The sequence below is a fragment of the Acomys russatus genome, chromosome 7 (assembly GCF_903995435.1).
Source record: "Acomys russatus chromosome 7, mAcoRus1.1, whole genome shotgun sequence".
In the NCBI taxonomy this organism is placed as follows: Eukaryota; Metazoa; Chordata; class Mammalia; order Rodentia; family Muridae; genus Acomys; species Acomys russatus.
In genome coordinates this window covers 53,458,278-53,483,980 of record NC_067143.1, presented here as the reverse complement: position 1 = coordinate 53,483,980, position 25,703 = coordinate 53,458,278, and the positions used below count along the sequence as shown (strand labels likewise).

The 25,703-nt window shown below is 53.0% G+C and overlaps 1 protein-coding gene across 2 annotated transcripts in view; it reads right to left on the bottom strand.

Moving 5' to 3' along the window:
* Positions 1 to 25,703, bottom strand: part of Pde2a (phosphodiesterase 2A) — a 92,746-nt gene that overhangs the window by 48,376 nt on the left and 18,667 nt on the right. The window contains exons 1-2 of one of the 2 annotated variants that reach the window (XM_051149071.1): positions 13,369 to 13,530; positions 3,369 to 3,430 (exon numbers count right to left, since the gene is read on the bottom strand). In XM_051149071.1, the coding sequence (XP_051005028.1) occupies positions 3,369 to 3,430; positions 13,369 to 13,387 (81 nt within the window). In that variant the 5' untranslated portion in view covers positions 13,388 to 13,530. Of the gene's footprint in view, positions 1 to 3,368; positions 3,431 to 13,368; positions 13,531 to 25,703 lie in introns of those variants that run through there. The other variant, XM_051149070.1, reaches the window with a different exon arrangement.

Here is a 25,703-nt window from a genome sequence, read left to right as displayed (position 1 = left end):
AGCAACCTTGATTTGCATGGCTCCCAGCTCTGCATGTTGCTAACCAGTGCATGGTCCCCTTGTCCACCATGGAGCCTCAGCCTTGCTCCCTGGCTCTCAAATCACACCTTCCCACCTCCTGGGGGTCTCCTCCTTAGGACTGAGTTTTATACTCTTCATTTGGGGGTTCTTGGTCCTTGCCAACCTTCATTGGTTCTGTCAGGAACCAACCACATGGATTCTGACAGGCCAGGCCATCACTGGCCTTGATGCTCTCTGTCCTTAATAGCTCTAAGGGTGTCTCCTGGAAACCTCCATGACTTCCCTAATCCACCAACTGAGCCTCCTTCTTAGAGCCACTCCAACCCTGTGCACAGCTACGCTCTTTCATGTAAGAACCCTTTATTAAGCAGCCACAGTATGCCAGGCCCAAATGAACCCAAGAGGTATTTCCAGTCCACTTGGGAGGAGATGTACAGCCCAGTAACTGTGTGGTGTGACAAGCTGCCCAACGGTACACGCAGCAAGACTGAGAGCTGTGAGTGCCCAGGGAGGGGAGAAGACTGACCCCCACCTGAGATGAGAAACTTCACACATGAGGGGTCAGTATGATCAAGTGTGGGGTGGGGGCAGGGAAGAGCTCATTTGTGCTAAAGATCGAGCAAAGCTACCAGACTGGATTGCTGACTGTTCAAGAACAAGAAGTGGACGCGAGAGAACCCAGTGGGCACGGGGAACAGTGCCATGCCAAGGTGTGTCATTTTCGTCTTCTCCAAAGGCAGACATGGAGGCACAATGGTGTTGGGGGGCTTGGTATAGACATCTGTGCCTTTGTTCCATGCCTGCCTCTATCTCAACACCTGTTGAAGCCTTCATCCCTGATGGAGCTCTCAGGACCCCACCTGGTCCCTGGTCCCTGGTCCCTGGTCCCAGCTCCGAGGTATTAGCTTGGTGTGCTCAGCTCGCCAATTTGAACTGTCCCCACAGAGTGAGGATGCCAGGGTCTGGATCCCAGGATGAGCCAGAAAGGCCCCCTCCTCCAGCTGGCAAAGGCCAGGGATCCATCCCTAAAGAGTATTCTGAACAGGTGCCTGCTGGGTGGGGAGGGGTGCTGACAACTGGGTTCCATTGCTGCTGCCTAGCCAATGCCAGAAGAATGGCCCATGCCCACAAAACGCTGCAAGCCTCATCTCAGCCCTACTGCAAGCACTGTCATGTGTGTGTGTGTGTGTGTGTGTGTGTGTGTGTGTGTGTGTGTGTGTCTGCAATTTAGTCCTGATTCTAAGGATCACTGAGCAAGAAAGCTCTTCCCAGGCCTGTTCCTCACATGGGCCCTGCAGCTTCTCCTAGCTGCTCTGGGCGCTAATGGTAATAACAGTGTGCTTCAGGCCCAGTAAAGATGGGGGATTTTCCCCCTTGTTTGGGCTGTTTGTTATTGCCTGCCTGTTTTATGCTATTTTGCTTTTTTTAAAGTATTTTGTATTCCAAGCTGACCACTGTGCCTGACTTATGCAAACCCGTGGCCTTGTCCATGCTAAGCAAGCGCTCTGCTAACCTGGCTGCAGCCATTGGAAGGGCTTATCTTCGCTTGCAGGTAAGGAGGATGGGCTCAAGATGGCTACATGATTGACCCCTGGTCACACACTGGGGAGTGGCAGACCTAGACCAGAGCAGCCGCCCCCCAAAAGGCAAAGCTGATGATGGTCATCCTTTGAGAAGAGTGAGAAGGCAACAGCACCCAAACAGGAAAGGGAGAGAACGAGGAGAACAAAGGCTTGATCTAGGGAGGCATCACGGAGAGATGAGGCTGGTGGAACAGGGAAGGCGCCGCACGTGAACATGCAGACTGTAGGGTCAGTGGGTGAGGTACAGAGTCTGCGCACAGAGACACAGAACCTAGAGCCAGGCTCCTTCAGCCCCCACAGCCCTAGAGGGTCTCAGCTTCTCCAAATCCCTCCCCCTTGTGGCTTCCTGGGTTGGTGACAAATGCAGTCTTTTCTGGCGGGTGGCCGAGGCTGCTGAGCCACTGCAGGCTCCCAGGAACACCATCTGTCCCAGCTCGCGGGGAGGTGGGGGGGAAAGCTCCCACCCGTGGGGAATGCCATGGCATTAAATAAATTAATAATGACTCTCCAGCCCCTCCCCCTCCCCTTGGCTGGCTCCTAGCACCGAGACCCAGGACATTTTCAGCCTTGGCCTCATGCTGCCACATTGAATCCCCACCCCAGGCCCTGGTGGGCATCTCTTTCTCATCTTAGAAGTGGGCACTCCAGCTCGACCCTGGTCCACCCCCAAGCCCTGCTCTGAGTCTTGGCTTCCCACAAACACAGCAGTCCTTAGGCTATGTTAAGAGCTGAACATGAGTATGTGCCCAAAGTGCTTAGCACCAAAGGGGCTGACACAGGCAACGACTTCCTCTCAGTTCACTTGGGCATACTGGCAGACACGGGAACCCGTGCACATGCATGAACATGCACGCACACACATAGGCAGCAAACACACACCACTGTTTCAGCCTTCAGTGCCCACAGTTTACCCCCATTTTTGTTACGTATTGAACACTGAAGGTTGCTATAAGGCACCCCCCAAAGGCATGGTCAGAACTGGGCCGGTAGCCCTACCAGCAGTGGAGGAATGGACTGAGAGAAACAGTTCCTAGGCCTAGGGAGCTCATAGTGCCAGGGGACAAGCCAGACACACACACAGTCACAGGATGAAGAAAATAGGGTCCATATGACACACACACAGTGGGTAAAAGACAGCAGCATGCCCTAGCACCCAACTGCCAGGTGGGAGAGCTCAGAGGAGGGAATGTGAGTGAGCTGGCTGGGGCTGGAGCTGATGGGGAGTGGGAGGAGGCCATTCAGGAAGAGGGAAGCTACTGCAGAGCCCAGAAGTATTCAGGATGTCAGCAGCAGCAGGTGGATGAGGGAGACTGTGGTAGGCTGGAGCTTCAGAGGGTGAAGGGGATGGGAACACGGGAGATTTGTGAGTCGAACGGCAAGTTCAAATTTGGGTGTTTGTAAGGGCTGTCTGGCAAGCATAGGAAAGATAGGGATGCCAATGAGTCTCAGGGGGATGGCCAGGGCAGGAGTGGAGCTGGGAGAGGAACTCAGCCATGGGCAGGAAATACAAAGGATGCAGGGAACAGGAGAGGAGCCGAAAATGGCTTCCAGGTGAGCAGAGAACAGGGAGCCCTCCAGGCTGGGGTGAGTGAGAAGAGGGGTATTGGTGTGTGTGTGTGTGTGTGTGTGTGTGTGTGTGTGTGTGTGTGTGTGTGTGTGTGTGTGTTCTTAGGCTGGAAGGGGGGCCAGGGGTGTAGCCCCAGCCTCTAAATCTTGCACCCCACCCCCAAAGCCCACCCACTCTTCCCTCCACTGAGCTCTCACCTCCAGTCGGTCGTCTCTACTCCCTGGGAGTTCTGGCTCCTGTGCAAGGGGGTCCTGGCTGGCTGCAGAGACAAGAAGGCCAAGGGATGAGGCCTACCAGGCCTCCTCCCCTTCTCCCAGCCTGCCCTCCCATCAGCCCCCAGCAAGCCCACAGGTAGCATTCTCCTGTAGGTAGCCCTGCCTGTTTGCCTCATGCTCTCGCTGTAGTATATCTCTGCTTTTCCTCAACTCTGAGAACAGAGACACATTTTGCCTTTCGGCCGAGTTCTCCCAAGACAAAGAAATGAACAGTTTCTGCTCATCCTGAGGTCCCTCCACTTCTGCTTTGTTCCAGGAAATCTCCTTAGCACTTCCTAACCTCAGTTTACTTATCTGTAAATTGAGACCAGAACAGCCACCTGAAGTAGTCAGTGACTCTCCAGAGTGGGCTTGGGCCTTGGCTCTCAAAGCCCAGAGATACCAAAAAATCTTGAGATAATGTGTCCTATGCACAAGCTCCTACCCCCAGCCTGGCACTGAGTCCCCGAGGTCTCAAGTGGACCTCCACCCAACTCTCCCAGTACCATATCCACTGTTCCCAGAGAGCTGCTAACAGTGTGCCACTGGCCTGATAGACACACTGGGGACCTGCTTGCTTGTTTCTAGCGGTCTCCCACCCAGGCAACTTGGAGAAGCCCAGCTTTTCTGACAAGCACTGTCCTGGGCCAGCTGCAGGCTCCTGCCCCTCCCCACCCCCATCCCCAAGCACGTCCCAGTATCGGACAGGCGGTGGGATATTCTGAGCCTGGCTTCGCTCCCGTCAGCTGCTGGCCTCCATGCCAGCCTGGCGCGGGTGCAGGGACTGATTTGATTTGGCAGCTTCGGAAGCGTGTGGTGGGGACAGGGTGGGGAGGGGGGAGGGGGACAAGACACCCATCCCTGAGAGGAAATAAACAGCCTCAGGCACTCAGCGGGATCGGGGAGACACAGTCTGGAGTGGGGAAGAGCTAAATTCCCTGACTGGTATCCCCCTCTTGCCACCCAGGCACTGGACACCGGCCGATGGCAACAGGAGTCTCGGGCCCTCAGAGGGTATGGGGGAGGTGACAGTAGCTGCACCTGGTGTGTGGAGTGACTGTGTCAGGTGTCTCACATGTCCTCTATGTCCTGTGGGGTTTCCTGCTTTGCTACATACGCAGCTAGTCAGGAGTGTCACTTCAAGTGTCTATGTGTAGAGTGATGGCCTAGCAGTGCCTAGTCTCCTGGGACGACTGTGGCTGAGTGGCTAGACCTCTTCAGGGGGCTGATTACACCCCAGGGCATGACGAGATTACCAGTGCTGGCTGCTATAGGGCCTGGCATATGTTGGCTTCAGCCAGTCCCTTCCCTCTGTGCGATGACCCCACTAACCTTGCCTTGTTCTGCAGAGGAAGTGACGACGGCTGAGATAAGTGTCTGACCCTAGGGGACATCCCTTGTGTGCACAAACCATTTGCCTCCCTACAGTCCTGAATGCCCTCCTCTCCCAGGGAAATACAGCTACTGGTAGTGAGCCTCCACCACCCCCAGAGACTCCTAGAGAGCTCTGCTGCTGTTCAGGCACCTCATCCCTCCCTCCTTTCTGATCCCCTCTACTGGGCCCCAAGTATGGGGAACTAGATCAAGGGGGGGGGGAGAGTTTCAGTTGGGCCTTCCCCAGTTGGGACAGTGATCACCTCCCTGCTTACCCAACACGGCTAGGGCACACAGTCCCCTGCCCCAATGTGTTGTCAGTAACCTAAGAATCTGACCTCTCAGGATTCAGTCAAAAAAACTACCATACATCACACATGCACCAAGGCTCCTGATTCTCTGACCTACCTGCCAGAGGGCACACCAAACCCTGGCACTAAAGGGAAACAGGATAGGACTCTGCCCAAGATGCCAGGTAGAGAGGTCAGGGTAGGGCGGGGCCTGTTTTGAGAAGATGCAAAGTCTCATCTGTTAGTTCCTCCACATTGTCTCACTATCCTCTGGGGATCCTCCATGGCTCTCCCCAGCCAGCCACAGGAAGCTGAGTTGTTCCTGGAGACAGGAGGGAGGGATCTCATGACTGGAGGGGGCAGGGGGGCATGGAAAGGAATAGAGACTCATGGCCCCCAGCTGTCACTAAGGAATTAGTGAGGTAGAGACCATCTGCAGGCCCCTGAAGGGCCTTCACGTGATATGCATGGGGGACTTACAGCTAAGAGAAGACAGTAGCATCCAGAGTGACCGCCTATCTGTCTGGTCAAATTTTCACCTGGGATGGGATTTGTTTGTGCTTGGGGCACCTTCACACATATCTGTGTGTCTGTATACATAGGTGCCCATGGAGGTCTGAGCTGAGTCCCAAGGTCAGGGTTTGCCAAATGGAATAGTCACCTAGACATCAGAGACAGTGCTGAAGACAGGAGGGAGTCTGAGCAAAGAAGAGGAACAGCAGTTTAGGGCTGTGGAGTAGGGCTAAGAGAAGAGAGCTGTGCTTCAGGAGGTTCCTGTGTATTCTGTGTTGTGTCTATCATGGTCAGTTCTCAAACCCTGGACACCTGAGGCCAAGGGCAGGGTGTGCCCATGACCCAGAAGAGAAGTGGCACAGCACTGCTTTGCCTCAGCCTACTGTGTAATTTTAGTCAGGACCTCTCCCCCTCTTCATCAGGAGAAAGGGAGCCAACTTGTTCTTCTAGGACGTTTCCTAGATAGTTTTTGAGATAGTCACACTTGTATAGCCAGAAATGGAGACCTACCGGATGGGAGCGAGCCTGGGGCAGGTGGCCATGAGAGAGTGTGAGGGAATAGAAGGGTGGGTGAGCAGAGAGAGGAAAGCCCCACTGGGGAGCCACAGGAAGGCTCTCTAAGCACCGGTCAGCTGCAAAGAGTTCCCTGCAGGACACCCTACTCTTGAGACCAGGGAGGTAGCACACACAATGGAGCCTTGTGGATGACAAGGAACAGCTGTCCCACCCCACCTGCTCTCTAGCTTGTGGGAGGAGAAAGCTGGAGGGTGACAGACAGGGACTCTGCCCTTGAACTTGAGTTCTACCTCCACTCCTGCCCCATGGGGCTGGAGTTGGAGGGGGTGTGGGGAGGGGGGAGCAAGGAGGCATACCCAGGGAATCAGGAAGCTCTGTTTCAGACCTGGACTAGTTCTGATGTGGCCTCCCACTAAGCTGGAGAATTCTGGACACGCAGCCTTGACAGGCTTCTGAGGGGGCCACCAAGCTTGAGCCGGGGTTCCATTCCAACTCTGACCTGGGTCCTGAGGCACAAGCAGGACCCAAGAAGCAGTGAGATTCCAGACAACAGTGTGCATGAGACTCAAGCCAGGCTCTATCAGCTCTCCTTAGCAGCCCCCCTTCTCCTCCCCCTCCCCCCTCTCCCCTCATCCTCCGGCCACCTAAGAGTCAAGGCAGATAATATCCTCCAGTCTCTGGGTTCCCAGCCCTCACTGACAAAGGTTCCTGCATCTCCACACCCGTGTCCAGGAAGTAGTCATGTCCTGTTTTCCCCTCAGGCAGCTGTTGAGAAAGGGGGTGAGCAGGCCCCTCCTTCCTACTATCTACAGCTCTGTGAAGACACCTTGAGGGCTGGGAAGAAGGGCGCTCTTTGGCCATAGTCTAACATGGCTGGGAGACAGAGGCAGTGGGTGATGGGACTGACTCCCATGACATACAAGCTTAGAAAGTGGCATGTGCCTCATAGGAGCATGCACCAAGTCTGCTGTAGCAGGAGACAGCCCATGTGGCCAGGCTGACAGGGTCTCCCATCTCCTGTGATGTCAAGGCACCCTTCTTCCCCTCCTTCACTTGGGGGTGAGGCTGCCATCCCACACCAAGCTATCTGTCTCCATTGCATCTTGTTATGTTTTTAATAAGTGAACATTGACATTAACAAGGCAGGTGGCTGCAGCTCTTCCCAGCAGCCCCATTTAGCATCATTGAATCATCAAATCATCAAATTCTAGAATCCTGCATGCACAGAATGTCCGCATCTTGGGCTCCCAGCATCTTAAAGTCACAGAATGTCGGAATCCACACAACCAACACACCCATCCTGGCCCCGGGCTGAGAGCTGAGAGTCATGGGGAGCTCATCCCAGTGAGCGCTCCAAGCTGACAAGCCCAGATTTTCAAATCACACCCCAGGAGCTGGTACTCACCCAGCCCTCAGAGCTATGTATGGGCCTCCAACTTCCTTGTTTTATGAGTGAGTGAGAAAATACAGCTCAGAAAATGGTGCAAGAGTACCACAAAACAAGGAACTCGGCAGTGCACAAGCTCAAGATTGCAAGGCTGGACCTGTGTAGCTTGGCTCTTCTGACAACTGGGCACCTTTCAAATTCTGAGGTTCCTATGTTTGTGCTGGGTCAGCTGCTGCTTGCCTCCCCACCTCTCCCGTGTCTCCTCCTTTCAGCCTTATCTCTTTCTTTTTCTTTCAATACCCTCAGCCTGTCTCCTCCATTGTCCACTGTGGTGTACCCACTGTGAATGGGGTAGCACAGGGCTAATTCCCTCAGGGCAAGGAACAGGAAAAGCAAAATGTCTTCCCTCACCCCAGGCACCAGCTGGAAAGGAAGGGCAGGCTCCTCAAAACAGGAAGACCGGGGGCCCTAGGGGGTGGCCACATCAGAGACAGTTCACAGGAGCCTGAGCCAAAGTCCAGGGACGCAGCAGTTCACAATTTACATGAGAAGGATCGTGTACATTTCTCATTTTCATAAATTTGCATTTCTACTCATACATTTTTAGATTTGAATTCTACTAATTTATCCAGCTTGGTTTTTTGTTTTTTGTTTTTTTTTTTTTTTTTTTTTTCCCAGTTCTGAGCACCCTGCCCAGGGTGGAACCCCAGTTGCCCACATACATACTGGGTAAGAACACAGCAGCCCCGAGTAGGATCCAGGCCCATCCTTTAGCCTCATGGCTGGTGCTCCACGAAGCAAAGGCCCAAGCTTTCATCCCCACACAGTCTCCTCTCCCGAGCTCACAGAACATACCCAGTCAACTCCAGCAGCCCCTTCTCCCCTGTCACCTCTGTTGCTGGTCCCTCTCTTCCACCATGTCACCCTCTCCCTTCCGTCCTTTCCCTGTCCAGGCCTCATCCTGGACCACAGCAGCCTAAGCCTCAGTCTCCACTCCAGGGAGCTGTGTACATCACCCAGGCCTCATATTGCATCCCCCTTTCCACTCCTCCCTGGCATGTTGGCTCCCCGGAAAACATCCAGAGTCCTCAAAGTGGTTTGTAGGTCCTGAAAGTTTTGGTCCCTGCCAGCCTCACCAGCCACATCTCCTGCCTCTTGGTGTCCCTTCCCTCCGCCCATCTGGAATTCAACATGCCCACCTTGGCTGTCCAGGATCCAGCTCCATAAGCACAACCGTGGGACTTGGGAGTGCCAGCCTTCTTCCCGCTGTCTGCCATCAACAAGCCGTCACAGTTAGCATCCTCCTTTCTGCCCAGCAGGCTCATCCCTCAGCCTTCAGATTTGTTTCTTTCTGACGGCTTCCCAACTTGCCCTTCCTCTAACTCTGGGATGAATGAGGACCCCAGTTGGCTTTGCCTGAGTCACATACATTATTAGCCTTTGTCTGAGCTCCCTCCCTCCTCAGCCCTGGTACCCAAGTCTGAGCCACCTGCCACAGGGCTAGGTGATCAGTACTGCTCAGATTCAGGGAAGGTATGGAGAACCTTAACGACCAATCTCTGGCTCATTTGACTCACCTTTCTATTGGCATAGCACCCACCTGGAAGGCCTAGCAGTATACAGGTTATGACAGGCGGGCAAGGGGTGTGAGAACCCTAGGAGGCTGGGCTAAAGACTTGCAGGAGGAGAGGACAGGCGACAGAAAGTATTCAGGCCAGTGCTAGAGCCACCAGAGCAGCCATGAGAGTAAGGACAGAATCTTCCATGCTGGAGACATAGTGTTCTCAAGCTCATGGGAACCGGTACCAGAGGAACTAGCTGAACATTCAGGGAAGGCTTCCTGTTTGAGACAAGGAAGACATTAGAAATAAGAGTTTGGGAGGAAGGAGCAAGGAGGGGACATGGGAAAGAACTCCGGCTCTGCTTGTTCTGTATCCCTAGGAGGTCAAAGCCAGGGAAGTGAGAGAGGCTGGAGGGACGAAGATGGCAGGGAGGGATGGGCGTAGTATGATGCTCGCACCGTGACCAAGGCGGGCATGGCTGGTAGGCTGGCAGGCAAGAGTGCCCCAGCTGTGGCTGGGAAGCATTTCCTGTCTCTTTGCCAGGGGGGTCATTAATAATCATTTCCCCGCCACAGGCAGCACAGAGGCCAGCCAAAGAACAGCACGGTGCTGGGGCCAGAGCCCAGCCTGGTGGCCAGGCGAGCTGGACAGAGGTATCAGCCCTGCCACATGCTATGAGCCCTAGCCCAGACATCTCATCTCTCTTCCTCCCTGAGAATCTTAGAGGGCTGAGGGTCTGGGGAGGAACTCCCTGCTCAGGGCCTCAGTTTCTCTAGCTGACAGCTTGGGCTGCCAACCCTCCAGGGCAGTTTGGCACAGAATAGGGCCTCCATCCGTGCTTATAGGCAGTTAAGTTGCACGAGTTAAGTGGTTAGGAAAGACATCATCAAAGGACCCCAGAAATGAGAAGGAACTAGCTAAATGGTGATGATGACAACAACAATTATGACAGTGACTCAGCCAAGGACATGGACAGAAAAAAGGGAGCGAGAAGCTGGAGACCAGGGATGGCTGCCCAAAGCCAGGCAGCGCTACTGTTGCAGCTGGGCGGAAACTGTTTCTTCCCACCGCAGTTCCACGCCCACCTTGCATTGCTTCTAGGCCCAGCTTACACACAACTCACTTGAAGACTCTTCTAGAAGGTAATGCTGACTTACAAGCCATAGCCTCTTTCTGGCTAATCAGGACAGCTCCGTGCCTTCAACCTTAGGAGTCCCGAGTGCTCTTTAACACCAGCTGATAATGCCCAGAAGGGCTTTCCCAGAGCATCCTCTGGAGACTGTGGTGTTGTCTCTATTGCCTGGGACTGCTGCCTTCAGACTAAAGGATCCCTAAAAGTTTGACCAGGTCAACCCTTTCTGGTAACGGTCTCTGTGAGAACAGTGCCTATTTCTCCATTTGATGTGAGGGTAAACAAAGGCAGACAGAGACTGAGGTCTCTTTCTGGTTGTCTCTCCCTGCCTGGTGACACAGAGAAGGAAGGAGAAGAGGTGAGCAAGGAGAAGGGGGGCTTTGGTTACTCGGTGATAATGACCCAGAAAGACAACCTAACCATACCGATTCAAATAGTATCTGATTGGCAGGCTTAGTCAGCTCCGAGCCCAGCCTGGGCTGCCCTGGCACCTCCACAGACACCACCCCAACCTCTTGGCCAGCTCTAGACCCTCCCTTCTGCCGAGGTTGTAGTAAACACAGTAGACCTGCTGACACGTGTATCCTCTTCCTATCCTCCAAACCCTGGCCCCAAACACAGGACAAGCTAAGAGGAAAAGAACAAAGGTTCCCTGACCACACCACCACCCGCCGCCTGCCTGTCCAGCGCCTGCTCGGCAGGAAACTCAAGACAAAGGCTTTGGTCAAAGTGAGGAGGGTGAAGGGCAAAGGGTAGGGGCAGCCTGAATTGGGAGGGCAGGCAAGGGCATCTCCAGGGACCTGATTAGGAGGAAAGCAAGGACAGGAAGGCAGCCAAGCCCTCCTTGCACACATACGTCAATCCACAAACATTTATGGGGCACCTGCTGTATTCACACATGGCCAAACATAATATACCTCTTTCCTCACACCACACGCCTCATGCACACACTTCATTACCCTGACCTCAGCCCCAGCCCAAGGCATCCCCAATCCACCCTAACTCACTGTATATGCCTCACACTCTCCTCATCACAAGCAAACAGCTCACAGAGAGAAAAGATCACAGAGCCCACACCTCACACTGAAAAGTCACAGGGCTCACACACACCCACACACACCACACTCAGACTCCAGCTCCCACCATGCACTTCACACACCTCACACTCACCTCCCTAGCCATAGATGCATGCATGCAATTACACACACACACACACACACACACACACACACACCCCACATTGCTCAGACATATAAGCACATGCAAACATACTCTGCATAATTTGCATGCTTAATGTCACACCAAAATATCACCCATTGGTCGGCACACAAAGTCCTCAGCCTGCAAACTGCCTCCTGCTGCCCACCCTCCGAACTTGGTCAACCAGCTCCTTGGTTAACTGGACCCATGGTCTTGGCTGCATCCTTTCTTGTCCACAGTTGCTCCAACAGTCACCATAGACACATGGCATGCAAACACCAACACACAGGTCCAAATATTGACTCCCAAACAAACCCAGGATGGACCATAGTGACCCAAAGCTACTAAGGAGGCTGCAAACACACTCAGACACAAGCCTCTCTCACAAGACATCCATTCAAAACTAACAGAGCCATACAAGGACTCTTCCTGGTTACAGTCTGCAGACAACTAGCATGCATAGCCACATAGTCAGTCTTCAACATGCAAGCTGTCCCTGCAACAACATCACACTGCTGTGACAGACACAACCGCATGCACACACAAGAGTCACTCACTGGGCTACAACTCCTCCCCACAATCCTGCCTCTGTACCCACACATACAGCATGTAACACCCAAATCTCCGTACCGTAATATCCCTCTGACGAATCTCACTCAAATGATGTGATTATACATAGCACAACACATGATTACACAAAAGGCACACCCAACAATGCTACACACCCAGGAACACTCACACGAGCACACACACCTCAGACTCATCCATCCCTCACTAGAGGTGAAGGGCATTAGCCCATGATTTACCCCTTTCCTCATCCCCAAACCCAGCTGCCCCAGTCACCACCAGGACAAAGATAAGGGGGTTATGAGTTACAAATGCCAATGTGCCACCTCATGATCCTTACCCACCTCATATTTTGGGCACCCCTGAGGGTAATATTCTCCACGTTTAAGCCCTTGGACTTGAGTCCATCCCATGCCATGCCTGAGAACACAGGCAGGGGCAGAGGTCCTAGGCATTCCAACCCTGTCCTCTAAGCCTGCTACCTGCAACCCAAAGTAGAGGTAGATACATAGTGAAGGCATGGTCACAGAAACACCCTAGAATAAAGATGGGGGTACCTATAGAAATTGAAGGGCTGAACAGACCGAAAGAGAGGGCAACCTGGAGCAGCACACTAAACGAGAGAGAAAAGCAGAAGGGTAGAAGGATGGTGAGCTCAAGAATTTGGGAGAATAATGTGGGACCATCACACCTCAAGAAAAGCTAGACATAGGGAGGCAGCAGGAGGAGACAGGAGGTCTGTGTTAGAGAGAGGTGAGAGTGGGAGGGGGCCAGTCTGGCAGAAGAGGAAAAAGTAGCTGGAGTGGAAAGGGAATTTGGACCCTTGGGTTGGGCGGAAGATGAGGACTAGAGTCTAGATGGTTAGTAACGGGGGTGGGGGGGGGGAGTGAAGCTATAGAAGAACAGAAGCTAGAGATTTGGGGGGGTGAGGTCCTACTTATGAGATAGAGCTCCCTGCTGCTAGGGGGTTAGGGGATATGGGTGTGCCTGGAATCTGATCTGTAAGACAGAGGGCCAGAGGTTTGGGAAGGGGGTCGGGTTAACCTGGAAGGAGGGAACTCCAGGTTCTTACAGAGCTGTCAGTGTGGGCTGAGGGCTCCCACTGTGGATTGAGAGTTTGGGGCTTGGGATGCAGGAGTTCCAGATGCGAAGAGGAGTCAGAAGCTAGCGTGACGTTTGAGCGGTGAGCTGGAGAATCAAGGACCCCCTCTGGGTATGGGCTGCAGTCCCATTCGGTACAAGACGGTTCAGAACTAAGGAAAGGGTTCCCTCTTAGAGGAAGGTTCAGCAGAGGGTGAACAGTGGGTCAAACGACTGCAAGCTCTTCAGAGGACTGGGCCCTGGCCGGGCTCTCCCCGGGCACCCGGTTCTCCCTGTTACCCAGGATGGGGGGCCCCCCTACCTGCAGGCTGTCGGCGCATGGCTGCGGCGGCGGTGGCTCGTCCGGCTTGAGGAAGACCTGCTGGCCCCGCCTGAGGAATTGGACAACAGCGATGAGGATGTGGTGCAACACGAGGACCATGCTCGCGGCCGCCCGCCCGCCCCGCCAGCCCGGCCCGCTGCGCTCGGTCAGCGCGTCCGCAACAGCTTCTCCGGTCCGCGCGAGGGTCCGCCCCGGTCCCGCCCCGCCCCCGCCCCCGCCCCGCCCCAGGCCTCCAGGCCCCGCCTACGTCCCTGCTACCAAGGATAGCACCTCAATGCTTACTAAATATCCGACCCCACCAGATTCCGGCCGGCTCTCCCCCTGCCAGGCCTTCACCCTCCCAAGACTCCTCCAGCGGGTCGGCTATGGGGATCCCCTCCCTTCAGTCGCCTCTCAGCCTTTGCTGCTACTCCTCCTATGTGACAGGGCCCCTCCCAGAGTCCCGCGCACTGTCGCACCACATTCTCTCCCCATCACTTGGACTTCAGTCGCCCGGCCAGAGCCTCGAGGACAAATCCAGCGCAGTGCGGGGAGAGGGACCGCGGCCACAGTCCGGGAGCTCTGAGGTCCCTTCTCTCCTTCCATGGCAGAAGGTAGAGGAAAGTGAGGGAGAAATTTAGAGGTCGCTCCAAAATGGGACGAGCCCTGAAGCGGTAGCCGATCTGTGAAGGAGACACGTGCTCTCTGACATAAACAGGCGCACCATTCCCAAGTGTGGGGTGAGGGCACTGGGCCTCTAAGGCTACCAAGTAGGTCTGCCTCAGCTTTCCGGAAGGGTGAAGAGGGTGCAAACCCCAAGACCACGTAGTCCGCAGTTCCGCGGTTGGGACCCCGAGAGCTGGGAGCGCATTTCTCCGCAGAGCGGCCTCTGTGCTCAGGCGCTTGCGAAAGCCGTGACGCTCCTGCGCCCCCTGGTGTCCAATCGCGACTGTGCACCCCGACCCCAGCTGCAGTTGGCTGGAGGGACGAGGGGACGGACATAATTAGCATGCAACTTGGATCAAAAGTCCTTGCCTGGACCAACCTGCTTTCTAGCCTCTGATTGCCATAAAGATGGCCTAAGGCATGAGACATGTCTATATTGAAGGGTGAATTTGGGTCTTCCTGGATTTTGCCCGGTATGACGTTAGCCCGATCCCCTTCCATTTGGCCTCCGTTGTCCCACAGGACTGCCAGAAGACGCAAATGTGGAATGATGGTGAGACAGACAGAGTCTCCTGACAGCCCTCACTGTGACCTTCCCTGGTCCTTCTTTCTGCACTACTGCCCCTCTTTCTATACCTCCCTCTCCCCCAGCCCTTGGGAGATGACTCAGTGAGCCCCCAGACTCCCCACCTCATACCTGTGATTCATCTGGGCCCTCTCCCTCTGGGGAGCAATTTCCTCAATGTTGAGTCACTAAGCCCAGTGCTGGACACGGTCCTGGCACCTGGCACAGGCTTAGAAGTGTCCTGGCTGTACCAATAACTCAAGGGGTGATCTTCTACACAAGGATTTTCCCCCTCCTTGCTGAGGCACGGCTCTGAGCATGCTTCGTCATGTATTCCAACACCCTTAGGCTCCCTACCACCAACACCATAAAACCCGAACCCCTCACTTGACATTATAGGCCTTCTGCAGCCCACCCCTGACTTGCCAGCCAGCCCTGACAACCTCCGTCCCTTGCTTTTACACAGCCCTTTTCATTCAGACAGCAATTGCCTCATTCTCACCTTCTGGTCTGTCCTGGTGCCACCCTATGCCCTGGTCACCACTCAGGAGCAGCTTAAGGCCATCTGCCCCAGGGGCCTGTCTCTGGGTGCCACCTCAGTGGTCTAGGGGAGCCCTTTTGTGTCCTTCCTGGGAGTCAGGTCTGGGGAGCTGAGGGCAGGACCTAGGCTGAGACAATGTGTTATATTGCCTCTTCATAACAGGGCATTTTGTCCTACATATTAACACTGTGTAGAACATGACACGGGCTAAGATGTTTAAAGACCATGCCTACTCCCCTGAAGGGCCTCCCTTCTCTTTTCTGGCCTCAGTTTCCTCCTGTGTAAATGGGCAGGGATGGCCAATAGGATGACCGCTCCCTGGGTCCAGTACACAAACCTTTGGGTAATCCTGGTCACGTGTCACTGACTTGGCTCTGGGCTTTTAGACAGCCTGGTGGGACAGAGGTACCGAGGAGGTGTCAGCCTAGTTACTGGCCCTAGCTACTGATTCTGCAAGGGACCTGCAGTCAAGAGACGCCCCCCATCTTTAGTGGGACCTCATACCACTTGCCTCCTGAGGAGTTGTTCCTGAGTCTCTCCTGCTTTGGTGTCTGGAGTCCCAGAATGTATTCTGTCTCCTCCCTCAATTATTTGTGTTAGTTGCTCTGGTTTAAGCATTCATCAAGGGCCACCGAGTGAGTGCTCACTGGGTCCTAGGCTTGCTGCTTGCTGCATGACTGTGGCCAGTGTATTTTTATGAGCCTCCACTGTCCCATCTGTGAAATGCTACCAAATCGAGATTCAATATAGAATCCTCTTAGAGCATGTGGTAGGCGTTGCCTTCATGTGAAGTCCTTAAAGTTCCTCGGCCAGCCCCCTCACAGTAGGGGCAAGCAAGGCTCTGCCAAATTGCAAAGGGAAGGAGCTTGCCAAACCCTCGTGGTTAGGCAGTGATGCCAAGGATTAGTCTGCTTCCTCTGGCCTCCCTATAGATCCCAGGGCTCCCTATCTCTATAATGTGTGATCCACACTATGCCTGGCTCTCCCTCGTGGTTTGAAATTACTTCCTGGCCTAAAAGCGCAGAATTAGATTCTGGCTAATCCCTGTTCCATGAAGGTAAGAGTCAGGACTGATGCTTCAACACCTAACAAGTTCTCTCTCTCTCTCTCTCTCTCTCTCTCTCTCTCTCTCTCTCTCTCTCTCTCTCTCTCATAAAGTATAACTAATGTGTGTGCATGCACGTGTGTATGCATGTGTACATTTTGTGTGTATATGAGGGTACACGGGTGAGTGCTTGCTTGCCTGTAGAAGCTGGAGGGCAGCCTCAAGGGTCATCCTTGAGAATGTTGTCCACTCCTTTGAGATTAGTTTCCCTCACCGGCCTGGAGCTCATCAATTGGGCTAGATTCCTGGCTGGCCAGCAAAGCCCCAGAATTCTCCAATCCCTTGCCTCCCCAGTGCTGGGATCACAAGAACACCACACAACCAGCATTTTCACACATGTTCTAGGGACCAGACTGAGGTCCTAGTGCTGGTGAGGCTAACATGTTACTGGCTGTACTATCTCCCCAGTCCTATTAGCCATAGTGTACAGATAAGAAAAACGAAGGCACAGAGAAACTAAGTAAACTGTCCTTGGTCACACAGCTAGAAAACAGTGGGGCCAGAATGCAAACCTAGGCTGCCTACCATCTGTACCTCAAGTTCATGCCTGAAGCTTAAGGAAAGGCAGTTTAAAAAAAATGGACTTTGCAGATAGACTCTTTTATCCCCAACAACGCAGTGACTAAGATCTTATTCTCCCGGTCCCTTCACCCTCTGCTCATCTCTGACACCAGGACACCCATCCCTAGATGGCTTCCACAGTCTCTCTAGGCCTCTTCTTGGCCCATATTAAGTGCTCCTCCAAAACCCTGTCCTAGACAGGATATTTAAGGAAAAGGTGACTCCACTGAGAGCCTGTCACCCTGGGTACTGGGCCCACCTGACCTCCAGCCTCTCATAGGACCTGCACTGCCTTGTGTCTACAGTAGTGACGGCACCTAGCCAGGACCTTTGCCAAACTCTCATGGCTAGGAAGTGATGCCACTCCAAGGGTTAATTAAGTCTGGTTCCTCTGGCCTCCCTACAGAGGCCTATAGATCCTCCCTATAGATCCTGGAGATCTCTCAGGACCTACATCTAATGTATTGATTTACCTCATGTTGGACATTTTAAAAATAGAGCTAGGCATGGTGGCACACACCTTTAATTTCAGCACTCAGGAGGCAGAGGCAGGCAGATCTCTGTGAATCTGAGGCCAGCCTGGTCTATAGAGTGAGTTTCAGGATAGCCAAGGTTACACAGAAAAACCTCGTCTCAAAAAACAAACAAACAAAAAGGAGCTCCCAAATCCATAGGCATTGGGGGTTGGTCTGGTGTGCTGTGTGTTCTGTGTCCCAAGACTTGAATACAGTCCAGGCATGGGCTTCGTAATGATTATTGAATAATCCCCGGTATTAATGTTGTATAAAGAATGATCCCCAAACCTCTGATTGGCTGGTAAGGAAGCTCTTCAGCCTATAGCTGGGCGAGAGAGAACAGGAAGCAGTGCTTCCATTTCCCCGTCAAGGAGTCTCCCTCAGGTAGGGCCCACAAGGCTAGAGGAGAACAAGGAGGATGGGGGAGAAAGAGGCCTGAGGACTGACCTATGGAGCCGAAGCAGCCTAGGCAGGACCAATATGGCAAGTGATCTGGGGTGTTTAAACTAGCCAGACTAGGAGAGATGGCTCAGTGGTTTAGAGCACTGCCTGCTCTTCCGGAGGTCCTGAGTTCAATTCCCAGCAATCACATGGTGGCTCACAACCATCTATAGTGTGATCTGATACCTTCTTCTACAGATAAAATGCTCATATACAATAAATAATAAATAAATAAATCTTTTTTTAAAAAAACTAACCAGACTAGTATAAATGGATTAGAACAGATCAATACCTGCCAAGCTCTAGTGCTTAAAGCTCATTGAATAAACATGATAGGTCTCCATCTAATTATTGGGAGGCTAGAACAGGTAATTAGAAAAGGCCCGTTATTAGAACTCCCAAATTATAACCTATTTTATTTTTTTACACATAGCCGTTGCCTGGGTTCAAACAGCTACCTGGACTGCGAATTCTGTGTTCTTACCATTTGGAATGAGCATTGGTGATGCAGAACAAGGGCCCAAGCGCAGCTGCTCTAGCCGTGCCCACACATACCCTTAGCCTAGGCTTTCACAACCCAAGATGGCTTCCAAGGCTCACCCCCTCACCCCATCCAGAGCTTGTGGCTTCTTGAACTTTTGGTCTTCGCCCAACCTCTTCCCCATCTGTGTCCACGGCCCTTTCCAAGGCCAAGTTGCCCATCAAAATGACAAGTTTCTTCACTTACTTAGGGCCAAACATTGGTTGGGAACTTTTTTCCATACCAGGTACAGAGAATACGGATGTTTTCAAAAAGGCAGTTCTCAGCCGGGCATGTTGGCACATGTCATTACCCGGGAGGTAGAGGTAGACAGATCTCTGGCCTCATCTACAGAGTGAGTCCAGAACAGCCAACACCATTACACAGAGAAACCATGTCTTGGGGTGTGTGTGTGTGTGTGTGTGTGTGTGTGTGTGTGTGTGTGTGTGTGTGTGTGTGTGTGTTGGGGGGAGCAGTTCTCCCTAGCCACAGGCAGACAGCTCCCATCCATTGAGAAACTGCTCCACTAAGATGACCCAAGTGGATGCCACCCACGTCTTTCCTTACGCCTCCTCAGTCTTCCCGCAGTGAGAGCAAGGATTGCTGGATCCTGCCCTGTGTCTCCACAGGCCTGTGGCATGCACTGGGGTTCTCAGAGGAGACTAGTTAAGCCAGAAAATGGTTTTCATCCCAACATCTCTCCGCCTCCTGCAATTGATCCCGCAGACCTTCTATAGAGCCCGTATCTGCTCCTCTCCTCAGCACCATGAGCTTCTTGATGAACCCGTTTGCTGCCAAGCATGCAGTGAACTATGGTCAGACTATGAAGGCCCAGGTTCAAATACCTCCCTGGGTAACCTCAGAAAGGGCTCAGACCCTCTCTGGCCTCAGACTTATTAGGGACAACAAAGTTGGCCTGGATCTCTTGAGGGCTCAGGAGGCTGAGGTGGATGAAGGTAGGACCCAGGCAGATCAAGCTGTGGAGAAAAAGCTTTCCTGAACAGGAAGGTCCTGACGAGGCATGCCAGGCCAAGTGCAGTACACAAGAATCAGCTTCTGCCCCGGGAGGCTCCTCAGAAGAGAAACCGGGTCTTGCCATGACCTGGGCAGAAGCCTTGAACTAAAAGGGACTCCAGGACCCTTTTTAGAGGACATCTAAAATGTTAGTATTTTCTTTCCTAGCCATCCAGATGGTGTGTGTGTGTGTGTGTGTGTGTGTGTGTGTGTGTGTGTGTGTGTGTTTGCGCGCACGCGCGCACGTGTGTGTGCACATATATATGCAAGGCTCTGCACCCAGACGTGTGATCATGGTGTGTATGAAAGCGGGAGACTATAGCAAAGAGTTGTTACTTCCACTGTATATACATAAGCCTCTGTTTATACATCAGCATATGCGTGTGTTATCTACAGGAGTATGTGTGCATAAAAATACATATCTGTGTACAAGCATGTATGTATACACGCCTGCATGTGTGCATTTCTGTAGATATACAAGTGTATGTTGAAGGCATGTATATACAAATGTGTGTACGTGTGTGTGTGTGTGTGTGTGTGTGTGTGTGTGTGTATGCGTGAGTTCATGCCTCACAGAAGTGCTACTTATGACAACTATTCCATGTTCGCGTCTGTGTGTCCACTGGCTCTTGCTGCAGATGTAGGCAGGCAGGGGGCGGGGCCCTTGCAGAAAGGGGATCTGCTAGGGACGTGTGTTTGAAGCTTGGGGTGGGTCAGCCACAAGTTTCATCCATTTCCACGTCATTTGCATCCACGTTTGTTTTGTATGCAGCAGGTGGTCAGGGCAGTGACCCTCCAGGAGGAAGAGAACCCATGAGGTTAATCCAAAATCTGCTGGCTTACATCATCCCAGTTGAGGAAAGCCCTGAATCCTTAACATCTTCTCTCCATCGTCCACAAACCACATGATCCTTCCTCGACACAAAGTTGCCTCAGGTCTGACACATTTACACTCAAAACTCCTACGCACTATTGGCTTTCTCACAGAAACATGTACACATTTTCAGAGCTCCTGCACACACACACACACACACACACACACACACACACACACACACACACACCTGCAGGTAGTCAGTCACTCTGCCCAATGCCCACTCCTACTGTGGTCATCTCTCCTACCCAGCTCAGCCTTGGTCCCACTCATGCCTACACAAGTTCCTGACACCCATAGGACACAGGGGATACCCTACGTTTGAGCTAGAATCCCTGCCAAGCCCTTAAGCCCAGGTGAAGTTCTCTGCGGTGGTGCCCACTGCTTTCTAACACTCCTTTAACGGTCTAGAGGCACTCCACCCCACCCCCATTCCCACTGTACTGTCTGCTCCTGTGATAGGGGGCAGCATTTGCTCATTACAGTGGACCTCAGCTTCCACAACAAGGCTTGGCCTAGTATTGCTCAAAGTTACATCCAGGAATTGGGTAGGATTTTCCAGCCTGTTCAGCCTTCCTCAATGGGACTTGCTTAACTGTACATTTCTCCCATGTGCTTCCCCTGCCAGATTCAGCTCCCTAAGGCCAGAGATTGGGTCTGCAGTAGCTACAAAGACTCATGCCCAAGCACAGGCTGGACAGAGAGATTCAGGCACGTCTGGAAGATGTGGATGCTTGAAACAAACAAACAAACAAACAAACAGACCCAAAATCCAACTGCCCCAGGAAAGAGCCTCTAGGCTGCCTTCTCCTATCAGAACCCCTTTCTAAAGTCATTCTTCCTAGCCACCCATCCCTTCTTTCACACTCCCAGAGACAGGAAGCGTACCTCTTCCCAGCTGGCTCCTTCTCTCCCCTCCCTTACAGCGTCATGCTGTCAGCCTGACTCTCCTGAGGTCCAGCTGCCCACAGGAAGCAGGAAGTAGCCAGGCAGGTGAAGAGGCAGATGCCTTCTGTGAGCAGTGCTGGCTATCTTCTGGACACCCTTGGGCAGTCATGGCAAGAAGGAGCCCTCAGCTTTGGCCTATCTCAGGTCAATGAAGTGAGTTCAAGGTGCTCAGATACCCAGCTCCGCCCATCATCTCAGCAGCCTGACCAAAGTATAGAGAGAGCATGGACCAGTCCTTGGTCAATCTCTCCTGGACTTCATTGCCTTCTGACCTAACCAGTCATCACTGAGTCCCCTTCATCGACTCTCTTGCCCATCACTGAGCCCCGCCAAGCTGACACCTACTTTCTTATCTATTCAGATAAAGACCTTCCCTTCTCCTGACCCCCGAGTTCCTCCCCTCTTGACATCTCCTACAGGAACAGGGGAGGGGACTTTTCTGACTCCCTCCCCAGGAGAGGACCATATAAGATATGGCCTCCTGATACTAAGCTGCAAGAATGTCGGATGGATGAGCTTGACCCTCAGCTGGGGTGCCTACTCACAGCCCTATACAGTCCCACCTAAATGGCTGCTGTTCCTATGCTGGATCTGCTCCCAGGGTGTCTTGAGCTACAACTAGTCACTAACTTTTCCCTCCTGGACACACATCCCTCCCTGTGCATTTCAAAACAGGGTTTGTTTGGGAACCTGAGGCAAAGCAATAGAAGCCACAGGGATCCAAAGCCCCATACACATCCAACTCGGAAAGCTTCTTCCAGGGAGGCCTTTCTCCCTGGCCTTCAAGGCTCCTAGAATTTGTTCAGCCTCATGTTCTCAGAAAAATCTCAAAAGTCTGTACTGCTCGCATTCCATGAATTCAAAGCCCTTGAGTCCTCAGAGTGCAAGATCTCACGACTCTAACATAGGCAAAACGCTCACATCTGGGTTTCCGTGGCCTTTGGAGCTTAATGGTCTACGGACTCGAACCTCTGAGTATCAGGGAAGGAGACAACTGGAAAGGCCCTCAGAAATAACACTTGTCTCCTAGGCAGTGTGTTAAGAGTCATGGGGAGCCCCAGACTGTGAGGACGGGGAAGGAACTAGGCCAGTGAGAGTGACTCAGTCCAATGCCACCATCCTAACAAGCACCAGCACTCTCATTTCTCAGCTGGGGGTTCAGCTGGCCTTCCTCCGGCTATGATGGACAAATGAAAGAACTCATAAGCAGCAGCACAGAGCCAGGCGTGCACAGGAGCCCAGGAAAAGACAACATTTGCTGTTCCTCACCCGCCAGCAGGCCTGACAGTTCCCTGGCAGGATCAGTGTGCATGGTTTAGGCTCCAGACATTTAACCCAATGCCCATGTGGCATGTTACTGCTGGCCTTGGCTTCCCCAAATCCCATCCTGTCTTCTCTCTGCCCGTCCCATGGTTCCTTAAAAAATGAGACCAGGACCAATGGAATCTCTCTCACTCTGACACTCAAATTTTATAGGCCGGGATTTAGGCTATGTGGCCATAGTGGCCTCTGTAAAAGGACCTTGTCAGGAAGAAATAGTCAATTGCTGTTCCTGGAGCCCAGGAGCGGCTGGGAAGAGACTAAGGGACCCCATTTGGTTATCCACTTTGGGAGCCTTGCGGGCTGAAGAGAGTTTGTTCAAGCTTAACCTTTGTACCTGCAAGACCTTCACCATCACCACCAGGAGACCAAGTCCCTCCTTTGTGGTACCCCCATGGCAGAACTATCCCTAGATAGATACAGCTTCTGGTTGGTTCCTCCTGATCACCCTGCATGTGTGAGGCCTCCAACCCTCTCCTCTTTGCACCATTCCCCATGCTTGGAATTCACTCTTCTTTGCCAGTTAAAGGGGGTGGTGAGGAAAACCAGTGACCATAGGCCCACCCTGCCCTTGTTTTATCCTTATGATATCGGTGCCATGCTACGATTGGTGGGCTTGCAGTCACTGTCTAAAGTCACACAGCTAGGAATGGTGGGCCAACCAGATAAAACCAGCTGCTTCCAGTCCCCAAGCTCTTGTTCCTCACAGCAGACTGGGTTCCTGGAGTGGAGATAGGGGCCTCTCCTCCTGACAGCCTCCGTCTCCTACCCCAGTGGTCCCCAGGATCCAGGAGGCAAAGACCATGATCTTTTCTTCTTTTGCTTTCTGGACTGGAAGCAACCACACTTCCTGATTGATCCAAAGCCACTCGATCGGCAGACTCCCATACTGGGACCAGGAGATGTGGCATTCGGTTTCTAAGCACCCGTCGCTATGGAAGCCAGGTGCTGCCAGCCCAAGGCCTAGCAACAAGGCATGATGTGAGGCGGAGGGCATTGTCGGGGGGCTTTGGAGGCAGCCAGCAAAAGAGCAGACTACATCTACTCTCAGGCTGGAGGCTTGGACCTGCCACTGCGCAGGGCTCATCCAAGGGAGGAAGGCAACAGAGAGGTTAAGTCTACACAGGACCTGAGAGACGAGACCTGAAGATTAGAGCTGAGAAGTGTGCAGAGCTGAACAAAGGGAATCCAGGGACGAAAAGGCAGAGGCACAATCAGGAAGGCAGGTGTGGGGTGGTAGAAGCAGATGAGCTGTCAGACACAGAGGCAGAGCCGGAGGCCAGTGGTGGAGTGGCATCAGTTCTCTCAGAGACCCTACTCCTAGCTCTGGGCCTGGGTGCTGGAGAGTCAGGGAGAGTCTCTGAGGAGTGACAGAGATGGATAGATTCATGACAGGAGATAAGCCAGAGGCAGGAGGCAATATAGTGATAGTAATAAAAAAAAAGAAAGAACTGGAGACAGAGGGAGTGAACCAGGCAGTGAGGACCAGACTGAGAGGCAGGGCAGACGGCAGTGGGGACAAGATGGCAGAGTTATGAGGACAAGGGCACTAAGGCCACCAGAGTCCTGAGCTGGCCCCAGTCCTGGGTTTTTCCTCCTCCATCTCCCCATAGGTCACATAGACATCAACAGCCTCTTACTGTGCCATTTCACTGTCATCCTGCCCTGAACACAGAGTCATCGGGATACCATCCTCAGCAGAGACTGATTGTGGTGCTTATATGTCCTATCCCTGCTGGGGACACAGCAAAGCAGTGTCAGAGACAGTGGATAGCCAGGCTTTCGGAATGTAAAGCAAAGCTCCTCCCCACCATGTCTCTGTCATCCCACTCCGGCTGCCTGTGGAGGCTCTGGAGGCTTTTCATACAAGGCATATTTGTCTCCCTACAGACTGTGAACAAGATGACATAGCCTAAGACAGAGACAGACCTCCTGCCCTGGAGGTTTCATTCCTTCTTCCTCTACAACAGGCTCTGTCAGGGCACTGAGGACTCACTGGGGACTGAGGACAAGGCAGGCAGCTAGTAGAGAAACAAACACAGCCGCCCATCTCAGGCTGTGGCCAGGGAGGGCAGAGCAGCTTAGCCTCTGGGGATCAGGGATGTCGCAGGCACCTGGCAGGCAGCATCTCATTTGATCCTCCTTGTGCCTGGCATATAGGTACAGGAGACTGATATGCTAGAGGGAAGCCATTTACCCTAACCTCCTCAGTAGCCAACAGGCACTGAGCCAGGTCATAAACCCTAGTCTTTGAAGTCAATGTGGGTGGACAGGCCTGGACAAAGTTGTGGGAGGTAGGGACATCTAGGAAGGGGGTGACCCAAGTCTGCTGAAGGTGCCTCCCAGGAAGGATGTGGAGTGGCCAGGGAAGATCTCAAGCCCCACTTGAGGCCACTACTCCTCCATGGAGACAGTCCCATCTCCCCATGTCAGGATGTGACAGTAATTAGCTAGACCCTATTAGATGCTAGCCTTCCCCGAAACCTGTGGTAATTGTTTCTCTAATTAGCACTGTGGAAGCACTGATAGCTTGCTCTGGGAGCATGGTACACTCAAAGGTACCCATATGCCTTACCAGCCTCCCTCTTTTCAGGTTCCTGGAGGAGGACCAAGATAAAGACTAATTAAATGCCTACTATGTGCCCTGTGGTGTGGAACACTTGACATTTCTTATTTCATTAAGTTGCCCACAGAGGTCCCCTGGAGGCCACTGTCTGTGCTGGCCCCATCTCTTTACAGCTCCCATTCCACAGTTACCACAATCAGGCAGCTCTCATGGCATCCCCCATGCCCCTGTCCCCCAGAACCACCGTGGAGGTGGGATGAGCTGTGGAACAGCAGGTGTTAAAGGTACCTGGGAACTGAGAGATTATTTCCTCCTGTGGTGGGGTGGGGTGGGGGGTTGAGGGTGGGGATACATAGGAGAGCAGGAGGACAGGGGAAGGTGTGGGCTGACAGCAGAAGGTGAACTGTTACACACCAACTTTACCTCATACACTATACACTGGGTCTGGGCCACAATCCAGAAAATCGACCCATGGCGCCATCCTCCCCTGGGGCCCAGTTCCTGGAAGGCGATGCTGAAGGGATGATTGATGTCGTCTGGCCTCCTCTTTTGCTGCCTTGAAGGTGGCTTCTTACATACACACACACACACACACACACACACACACACACACACACACACACACACGCATTCTCACTACTCTGGCATCTGGACTGGGTGGATGAATGCTGTAATCGCCAATGTGGTAGATCATGTTCA